This window comes from Solanum stenotomum, chromosome 1 (genome assembly GCF_019186545.1).
Source record: "Solanum stenotomum isolate F172 chromosome 1, ASM1918654v1, whole genome shotgun sequence".
NCBI classification, from domain to species: Eukaryota; Viridiplantae; Streptophyta; class Magnoliopsida; order Solanales; family Solanaceae; genus Solanum; species Solanum stenotomum.
In genome coordinates this window covers 17,885,693-17,896,958 of record NC_064282.1, presented here as the reverse complement: position 1 = coordinate 17,896,958, position 11,266 = coordinate 17,885,693, and the positions used below count along the sequence as shown (strand labels likewise).

General features: G+C 32.1%; 2 protein-coding genes across 2 annotated transcripts in view; both read left to right on the top strand.

Moving 5' to 3' along the window:
• The window catches only part of LOC125845271 (squamosa promoter-binding-like protein 8), a 156,369-nt gene that overhangs the window by 77,457 nt on the left and 67,646 nt on the right, over window positions 1–11,266 (top strand). The window lies entirely within an intron of this gene.
• On the top strand, window positions 3,678–7,911 carry LOC125845119 (carotenoid cleavage dioxygenase 7, chloroplastic). Its single transcript, XM_049524542.1, has 7 exons — window positions 3,678–4,455; window positions 4,572–4,700; window positions 5,452–5,583; window positions 5,726–6,007; window positions 6,123–6,208; window positions 6,599–6,916; window positions 7,678–7,911. Exons 1-7 carry the CDS (start codon window positions 3,699–3,701, stop codon window positions 7,909–7,911), a joined length of 1,938 nt encoding a protein of 645 aa, XP_049380499.1. The 5' UTR covers window positions 3,678–3,698.

Genomic DNA, 11,266 nt, shown 5'->3' with positions numbered 1-11,266 from the left:
AACTCTTTTATGAATTAAAAAAGTACTACTATTTTTAAATAAAATATAGATTGGAACCAAATAAATTAAATATATTGTGTTGGACTTCGAAATATAATTCAAAACTCATAATATTAGAATTTTAAATTTCTCTTTGCATGCAGTTCCGCCTTGAAGCAGTTAGCCCGACATTCAAGACCATCATTCCTCTCTATTACATTTTTATTAATTATTAAGTTGCCTCAAGAAACTCCAAATCTCTTTTATTTATTTAAGAAATTTATTTATTTATACTCACCTTGTTAAATTGGAACACATGGAAAACAAAAAATATAGTTTCTTTTTTAATAATATTTTTCTAAAAAATATTGAATTCATAGCTCGTTTTAGTTATGTACTGAATTTGTAACTAAATATTCATACATACAAATTTAATAAATTTCCTATTACAAATACATAACCTTAGAAAAAGATATTGAATTCAAGACTTCCATTCCTCTTCATTACTGTTCAAGAACCTCGATCAAATATCTTCTTCTTTGTTTTTTTTACTCACCTTATATTAAAAGGAGACACACGAAAAATCTTAATAACTTAGTTGGTTGGTTACCTGAACTCTTACCTGGCTACCTTATTAGTGAGAGTTTGATTCCCCCACATTGTAATCCCCCCATTTCCCCTTCCTCCACCCCCAAATTTTTTATTTTTTATTTTAAAAAAAGGGGACACATGGAATACAAGAACTATATATTTTATTTTTCTAAAAGAAAAGTGCTTATGTGCTCATTAGTGAAATCATTTTCTCTTCATGTTCAAACCTTATTGCCAACAAATAAATAAATAAATGTACGATTAAATAAGCACTTGGGATAAAACAAATCAAAATGTGCATTTCCTCTCCAATATGGTTCCCCTTGATTCTTGAAAGTCCAAGAAATAGTCCGACTAAATTAAAGATCAGATATAAAAATTTATAAATTTTAAACTTGCCACTCAACTCATCATTTATTTTAATTACGTATGTGCAACTAAATATTTATACATATTTGATGAATTCTCTATTACAAATACTATAGGATTTTTTTAAAAAGAATTATTGAGTTCAGCTGATCGAAACGTATCTAATATTGTATCTCGAAGCTCGGGCCTACCCACCACCCTAAGATCCACACAATTGGAACATATCATTGATTGGACCTTGGTCAATGCAAATTAAACCCCAAATTGGAAAGCTCCTATGTATTTTATAATTTTGGGGGTAGTTCAATTTCAATCAATAATCATATATTATAGAAAATGGTGGAAGTTGATGAATGCATGAAATCATAAAGATTCCTCATTAGACGGCCATGAAATGAACAATGTGGACCCTCTATTGTCACTTTGTTGATGGAATCAACCACGACATTACATATGGGTATCAAATATTTGTGCATATAATATAAAATATTAGTATAGTGAGAATTATAATCATGGACCAATTGTCCTTTTTTTTTTGCTTATAAAAATAAAAAAACAATATATGGTGCACTAGACTATATAGTAGTGTTATATATTACTATTAATAAAACTACTAGCTATAGGTACTTGTAAATATTATTAACTGGTCATTGGAATTATGTATATTCTACATAGTGATGATTACACTTTGCATAAGGTTAGATGATTTTTTTTGTTTTGCTGGCCAACTTGAGTTGATTGTGGTGCCAATTGGCAAAGAAAACTAACTTTCAAAACAACCGAAAGGAAAGAAAAAATTGAAAGTCATAAGGGTATTCATCATTATAATCAATTTCATGCAAAACTTTGATTTTGTACGACAACAACAATATAATAGGGATTCATCATTACGCAATATAATGTATCGTGACACTCAATGACACATATAAAACAATCCTACAATTAATTTGAGACACTCTATGTATTTCCTTCAGCGTAGAGATACCAATTATAAAAGAGAGAGAAGTATTGAAAAACACTCTTAAACTTGGTGCAAATTATTAGTTTCGTCTCTAAACTATTGACAGCTTTAAAAACTTCTCTCTACTTGACTAACTAAACTTAGATACAGCCCCGACCTGCCACATGACATAGCAAATTGTCTTAAACTCTTACAGGAGCATGATGCTCTTAATAAAAAGGTGAGAAAAGTGTTGAAAACAGTCCTAAAGTTGGCAAGAGTTTAGAGATGTATTTCACTCATATTGTAAGATCGGATGTGTATTTAAATTATGTTAATCAAGTAAATGGGTGTTTTTAAGGTTGTCAATAGTTCGGGAATGAAACTAATAATTCATGCCGAGTTTAGAGGTGTTTTCAATACTTCTTTCATTATAAGACTGAATGAAATAATATTCTTAATGAAATTTGACTAACTAAGCATTAATTATAAAATTCATCGCTAATTTGTCATTAAAGGTAATTGTGTGAATAGATATAATCTATGTAATCACCAAAACTATAAAAATTAAAACAAAAGTGACAATAGTTATTAAAAGTAAATAATTTGTAGCTAACAAAATTTGTTGATAATCCATCGTCAATTCATCATGAAATAGGATTACCAACAACTTTTATTTATTTAATGATAGAAATTATTTAAGCCGAGTTTGTGAAAAGCTCATCGAATAAAAAAGAAAGACTTCGATCTATTTAATTCAAGCTCAATAACCATTAAGAAAACCATATGAATATATTCTTTGGAATTACGCAGATCTTAATAATATTAATTTGAACTAAAGTGGCATATTCCTTGAAATTTGAAGAAAGGTAGCAAACAACAAATAAACAATATAAATATTATTTGTGCACTCATATTATATTTTATAGTATAATTAAGTAATAGGAACTTGTCTTCCAATTAAGAAAAAGCAAGAAGCATAAATGTCCCACCACGTACCTTAATTGTGTAAATATTATACTAATAAGTTACAAAATCTCAATATGGTGACATATAGCCCCACCATATATTTTACAATTCCATACGATCTTAACAAAGCATAGGACAACTCGTCAATATTGCCAAGAAAATTAAATAGAGGCAAAATGAAAAGAAAGCTTTTGACTGTTTCCTCCCCCACCACCCACTCCAAATGGGTTCTTTCTAATTTATTTATTTTTCGCTCGAGTAATAGAGTTAGAAATTTTTTAAAATATATATATACATAATATATTTTTTATAACACATAATATAATTTTTCAATAAAAAGATGTCAATAGATACATAGCCGAGGACAATTACAAATTCAATCTTTAAACATGATAGGTTTTAATAACCTAAGAGGATGAGTTTTGAAATATATATATATATATATATATCTAATTTTATTTATACTTATTTTTTCACACATACATATATATATCATATTCGACTCCAAATCTTTACAGCGTGACAAATAAAATAAAATTCAGAATTTTAACTATGTGTTTTAAATTATAGTAAAGAACAATAACTAGGTTAAAAATAAACTTTTTATACATAACCTGAACTAAAACTACTGAATTGTGTCATATTAAATGATCAACGATAGATCCGCCCTCACCTTGAACCCATAGTTGGATCCGCCACATGGAGAGGGAGGGGGGGGGGGGGGNGGGGGGGGGGGGGGGGGGGGTTGAGGGTGATGTAAACTTACATATATTATATATATAAGATAGTTCGATGGATCTTTTAATTTGTATCACTACCAGTACCACCCAACTCTAAAACAAAAGCCAAAATGCAGGCCAAAGCTTGCCATAATATTATTAATATTCCTCCAAAACTTTTGCCACCGGCAAAACTGCCGTCCACGGTGGCGATGAGCCAATTAACATTGCCGAGCCACGTGGCGCGAGCCATAACGATCACCACGTCCCCAACTCATGAAGTTTACACACCAGAAATTGATGACACAATTACTGCCTTTTGGGATTATCAGTTCCTTTTTGTGTCCCAACGTTCCGAAGCTACCGAACCCGTTTCACTTCGGGTGGTGGAGGGATCCATACCATCCGATTTCCCTTCGGGTACATATTACCTCACCGGGCCGGGCCTTTTCACAGACGATCACGGTTCAACAGTGCACCCTCTAGATGGACACGGCTACTTAAGGACATTTGAAATTGATGGTAGTACAGGGCAAGTTAAGTTTATGGCTAGGTACATTGAGACGGAGGCTCAGACCGAGGAGCGGGACCCGGTGAGTGGGAAGTGGAGGTTCACTCACCGGGGCCCGTTTTCGGTACTGAAAGGAGGGAAGATGGTTGGTAATACGAAAGTTATGAAGAATGTGGCGAATACTAGTGTGTTGCAATGGGGTGGTAGGTTGTTTTGTTTGTGGGAAGGTGGTGATCCTTATGAAATTGATTCTAAAACTTTGAATACTCTTGGGAAATTTGAACTAATTAAGAACTCTGATCAAGTAGAAGATAAAAAAATTAGTAATAGTGATTTTTTGGATGTTGCTGCTCAAATATTGAAGCCTATATTATATGGTATGTACTATGTATGCTACGATATATACTTCCTTTTCGATAGACTACTTTTGTTGCTAAATAATGAAATTAAATTCCATTTCTGATCTTATCGTTGTAAATATATTATTTTGCAGGGGTGTTCAAAATGTCTCCAAAGAGATTGTTGTCTCATTACAAGATTGATACTCGTAGAAACAGACTTTTGATCATGTCATGCAACGCAGAGGATATGTTGCTCCCTAGGAGTAATTTTACATTTTATGGTAAGATTGTTTAATTTTATGAATTTCTTTAAGTTTCTTCCTTTTTAAAGTATCTATTGCACTTGCATTCATGTTTGATGCAGAGTTAATTAGACTTTGTCACACTAATATGGTGGCCTAATATCAGGAAACAAGAAATGAATGTCCAATTTAATATGGTGGCCTAAAATCGGGAAATAAGAAATGAGATAGATTATTTTCGGATTACCATATAAAGAAACGGATTTTAGATTTTACACAATTTCAAAAACTAGCTCATGAAGAAAAATTATCAAGTTCATATTAAAGAAACGATTCCCTTAAAACCACTCTTCACAGTAACTTCCAGCAAATTAAAGCAACAGCAAAAGTGAAGAAAAACAAGCTTTTTCATTGTAGAAATATATTATTTTTGGCTTCTTTTTTCTGTTGCTTGTAGGCCTGACAGACATCAGTAAGGGAGGATTTTCTTTATTGTTTTCCTTTTCTTGAAAATAAATAAATAAATAAGGGTAGAGGGTCCATTGATAAATAGAATATTCATAAAGTTTTAAATCTAAAACAAGGAGTAAACATAAATAAATTATCATTATCCTAGTATAGTATAAATTTAGTATGTGTCCAATAATCCAACTCTATGTTAAAATAAAAGTCTATTTTTATCAATATCACATGTAGATGTAGTACAACGTTAACAAGAATAATTCTTTATTTTTGTCTCCATATATTCATAATTCAACTTTTAGTTAATTTAATTTGTTTTGTTGTCTAGAATTTGATTCCAATTTCCAGCTACTACAAAGCCAAGAATTTGAGATCTCAGATCACTTAATGATACATGATTGGGCTTTTACTGATACTCACTATATATTGTTTGGCAATCGCATCAAACTCGATATTCCTGGTAATTAATTTGACTATTATACTAAAAATAAATGTTTCATTTTATTTGTCCAGTATGTATATATAAATATTTGACTGTGAATCTCCATATATATATTATCAAAATATTCACGAAAATCTTGCGTACGCCACCATTAATGCAGGGTCAATGACAGCAGTATGTGGGCTTTCTCCAATGATATCAGCATTATCAGTAAATCCAAGCAAACCAACATCTCCAATTTATTTGCTGCCCAGATTTCCTAATAAACAAACTAATAATGTAGAAAGAGATTGGAGAAAACCTATAGAAGCTCCTTCACAAATGTGGGTGTTACATGTTGGAAATGCCTTTGAAGAAATTGATGAACAAAATGGAAATCTAAACATACAAATTCAGGCTTCTGGTTGCTCTTACCAATGGTTCAATTTCCAAAAAATGTTTGGTAAGCAAGCACGAGTTTATGTTTTGTGCACTGTACGTCAAGACGGTCTATATATTAAAAATATAATAGATGATTAAAACTTAATTTGTTTCTTTTCCTCCATATATATTTTCAGGCTATGATTGGCAAAGTGGTAAACTTGATCCTTCCATGATGAATGTAGAAGAGGGAGAAGAAAAGCTATTGCCTCACTTAGTTCAGGTCTTCTTCCTAATGTTTAGTTTATTATATTAAAATCATAAAATTATTATTTTTTAAACAAAAAAAGCAACTCAATCATGTCTATATATATCACACACACAAAAAAAATTAAAATTATACTAAATTCAATCTCGAAAAACATAACTAGGCTATTACATGTACAAATTAAAATCCATAATATCCACGTGACACTACTTAAAAAAATATTTTGACGCGACCTAATCAATACATATATCAATTCATTCATGTGACACATGATTAAACTTTTTATTTTTTTAAGATGTTTCAGAAATGGGTCTTTATTACTCTTATTTTATAGTGGTGTCACGTAGATATATATTATGTAATGTGAATTTCTTATTAATTAGCAACACAATTATGGCTATGCAGGTATCTATAAACTTAGATACAAAAGGGAATTGCACAAAATGTTCAGTAAATGATCTAAATCCTCAATGGAACAAAGCAGCAGATTTCCCAGCTATGAATCCAGAATTTTCAGGCAGAAAAAATACATATGTTTATGCAGCAACATCTACAGGTTCACGTCAAGCACTGCCACATTTTCCTTTTGACACAGTTGTGAAATTAAACGCGGTTGACAAATCAGTCCAAAAGTGGTCAGCTGGTAGAAGAAGATTCATTGGTGAACCTGTTTTTATTCCGAGAGGAACTAAAGAGGATGATGGATACCTTCTTGTGGTTGAAGTAAGTAATTATCTTACATATATACGCAACATTTTGTAGTGGGTAATCTGTCTTATTTTCTACCAGCTAATCCATTTTTTTTTATGGAATATTACCTTTAGTTACTTTTAGTTAAGTAAAAATATTTATACAATCGAGTTACTCATAACATAATTACAAGTAAATATCGATGGTAAATGTTACTAATTGGTAAACGTGAGAAAAATGGTAACTGACATTGGTAAACGTGAGAAAAATGGTAACTGACATGTTATATATAATAAGTTTTAATGTAAAAGATTTTTTATACTGGTGGTATATATCATTTAATTAAATATGTTATTTTCAAGCGATATGACTATTGTGTAAAAAAAATTAGGAGTTTATAAAGTTATATCACTTATATACATTGACAATGTGGGAAATTTTTATACTAGCATGTCATCTTTACTTGTTGTGCAGATAATTCGTCTTAATTTGAAGATTGACAAACTAAATATGATCACATTTAAGGAGACTTAAATGTAAATATTCTTTGAAAGACATGATAGTATAGAACTAATCAGATCCAAATTCTCCATTTTGGTATACACCAAAGCCTTCCATTTCTCCCAATTAAGAGTCATCAATCAATATAATCTTATTTTTAGAAAAGAAACTGCCATAAATTTTTGCACTTATATCTTAAAAAAGAAGTTGAACGCACTGATTATAATTTATAGAACAAATTTCAGTATTATGATTTATTCTTATGATTTTGTCTGTGAATATTTAATTTGCAGTATGCAGTGTCAACACAAAGGTGTTATCTTGTAATTTTGGATGCACAAAAAATAGGAGAGAAGAATGAAGTAGTTGCAAGACTTGAAGTCCCAAGACATTTGAATTTCCCTCTTGGTTTTCATGGCTTTTGGGCTCCTAGCAACTCTGGCCTAGCCAATCTACAAAAAATTGAATCCAAGTGTAAAGATTATTGGTCAATGATGAAGGATAACATGGTTAAACTTGGACAGTGAAAAAAAAAGAGGGTAAATAAATAATGTTTTCACATATATAGATGTCCATTAATAGCTTAATTTTTCAAAAGTGTTTAGAAAATTTAATAAGATTATTTTGTAAAATAGGTCATTTGTATACTAGAATCCACAAGAGTTCCAACAATGTCGATTCTTTTATTTCAGATGTAATGTAAGCATTTTTTTAGTTGTATAAACTATAATTCTATAATTAATTTATTTTGTTATTATTATTATTTTATATTCTTTTTTATTTTTACATATAATTACGGGTAATTTACAGCCTTCTATGTGAATTGGACAGTTTAACTATCCCCTCCCAATTAATTACATGACCAATCAAATATATTACACCAAATCTAATTAATAGGTGACTTTCTAAATAAGTCCAAATAGAAATTATGATTTCGACTTATCTTGAGTGATATGCTTCTTAAATAAAGACGTATACCTTTGTAGCTAGACAGATTCACATTGCAACTCCAACCCTATAATAAATAAGGTCAACCTCACTAATCGTGATAAAACGTATCCATGTCGCCTTTGTTGAAATCATTTGAATGATTCAAAGATTAATAATTTTACGATTAAATAACTATTTAAAATAATTTTTTGAAATTTACTCTCGAAATTTATGACCCAAAGGCAGCTTATTATGAAGGCGAAATGGTTTAACAAACTCTTGTACTTGTACGAGTTTGTATTATGGACTGTTCTATTTAATTTTTTACTAACTGAACTCTTAAACTCAATCAAAAGAATATTTTTAAAGGAAAAATTATGTAAATACACAATCTATTTTATCATAATCTCTAAAATTCCCTATATATCATTTGTAAAAATTACAAACATCTCTACTCTCTTCTATTCTCTGATACATCACTTTACGTTATGTATCGGTCGGATACATCACTTTACGCTATGTATCGATCGGATACATCACTTATACATGATGTATCGAGACATATGCGATGTATCAAGATATTGAATGATGTATCATAAATCGAGATGCAATGTATTAGGACATTGAGAGATGTATCTGAAATTGGGACGCAATGTATTGTGACATTTTGAGATGTATGTTGTCACGACCCAAACTGCTCTGATTGGCACCCACAATAACCATCCAGTGGGAGAATCATTACTACAACTCAACTAATCAATACTAACCAAAAGACGGGCATTTAAAGATGTGGAAACATGTTTAAATAATCAATTTAAAAGTTGAGTTCCCGTAAACTCAATAAGTTATCAAAAACAAACATAAACAAGCGAAAATTCAACCCCTAGAACCTGAAAGTCATTGTACCAAAACTTTTTAACTAAACAGTCTGAGATAAGGGGATGCAACCCTAAAATAACTAAATATAAAATAAAGAGTCTGAAAGGTCTAAGTCCGAAAGAAATGGACTAAGTTTCTAGATAAATCCATGGTAGCCTGAAGGAACTGGCTCACCCTTGAACTCGACAAGTCAGTGATCTCCTAGCTGAGGTTTTTCAACAGCCGCCTGAAGATGCCCTGTACTTAACAAAGAAAGACCAAGTGCAATATTAGTACACAAACCAACGGTGTATTGATAGGATCATACGGCTATTCCAGTAAGTGCGACATACACAAGTAGCTACAACATATTAATCCACACATATACAGAAAGAATAACAATTTACCAGTTCATGCTCAATATATCAGTTTCACAATATCAATCTCAAATGCAATGGTTAATGATGATTCTCTCATGGAATCCACACTCAAACTATTAGTGTGTCGGAACGTGACACCCAATCCAATAATGTGTCGAAATGTGACACCCGATTCAATAATGTGTCGGAACGTGACATCCGATTCAATAATGTGTTGAAACGTGACACCCAATTCAATGTGTGTCGGAACGTGACACCCGATTCAATTATGTGTTGGAACGTGACACCCGATCTAATCAACCACAATCACAAACACAATCAGCACCATAATGAATCACAAATAGCCATTTCATTAGATTCATTTTATATTTCCCTATTCACCTACGTGCATGAATACAATGAAGCAGTTAACAGACATATATAACACAGACGGGAAATCAAACCATCACTTACCTCAAAATCAAGCCCGAACGCTCTTAAGGAACTTGAGCTTTCCCTTTCCGGAGTCTCTTAGCTTGTTCTTGGTCTAAAACAAGTAATTAATGCAAATGATCAATAATAGTGGCCTAGTTTACCCGGATTATATCCAAAAACCAATCCTTGGCCAATTTCATAATCCTAACACCCAACTAGGGCTTTTCCACCATTAAATTCAAGTCACCCCCCCCCCCCCAAGGATAATAGCAAGGATTATAAGTTCTAAGAATTAATTTACGAATTAGGGGAGTAATTGACTTACCTTAAGCGCGAGAATTAGTGAAAAACAATAAGAAGTAGCCCCAGGTCGCCCTTTTGCTCTCCAAGAACGAAGTTTGCAGAAAATAATATTTTTGGGAGTTTTCCCATTTTTACTCGCGACTGGCCCGTCATGGCGAGAATAATCCCGTTGTGGCGGGTTGCATGGAGACAGAGACTCGTAATTTGTGTTCCAAGTCCCTATTTCACAACACACCCTCAAATCTTGATGTTCTAAAACCACTATTTCGTGCTAAGATAAATTACGAGAGTTTTACCCGCCTGAATTCGATTCCGTAAAGCCGTACAAGCTCCTTATTGTCTTGGCTATCAACTCAAATGATCAAGTTCATAATCAACCCCTCCATCCATTACCGAATTACCTTAGACCTCACCTAACTCAAATTTCGTCAAAGTCTGGCATAGGTAGGAAATTTCCAAGTTACTACTCAGAAGTTTTCTGGCCCAAATTCCTTCCCCACTAGTTTATCCATAACGACAGAAACATGTAGTTATATATGTTGATTCCACCAAATTTAAGGGATTTTTGTAATTGGAAAAAAGTAGGGATAAGATGTAATTAATTATGAGATTTGTGTAAATTATCCATTTTTAAACTCGCCCTACCGTGTAGTTCACTCGTCCTTAAATAGATGACACGCCAATTCCATGTCACATTAATTAATAACATGTCATAATTATCTTCATTAACTATTGTTAGAATTATTGACCAAAAGTAATAAAATTTTAACTCCAAATAGCCGCACTCTTGACCTAATCGCCGCCACTCCTCTTCTTCTCTCTCCATTCCCACGGAAATATAGCTAGAACCCACCAAACCGCTGCTACAACTCCTCTTGCCGGCGAGACAACATATACTTTCTCCCTCACCATCTCCACCTCCGCTGCTTGCCCTCACCATTTTCCTTTCCTCATTTTCCAACCTTCACAAATCCAACAACTTTAAAATAGCTGCACC

Coding starts and splice junctions, on each gene's coding strand:
- LOC125845119 (XM_049524542.1), top strand. CDS start 3,699: ATGCAGGCCAAAGCTTGCCATAATATTATTAATATTCCTCCAAAACTT. Junction 4,456..4,571: donor ATTGAAGCCTATATTATATG/GTATGTACTATG, acceptor ATTATTTTGCAG/GGGTGTTCAAAATGTCTCCA. Junction 6,917..7,677: donor GATACCTTCTTGTGGTTGAA/GTAAGTAATTAT, acceptor TTTAATTTGCAG/TATGCAGTGTCAACACAAAG.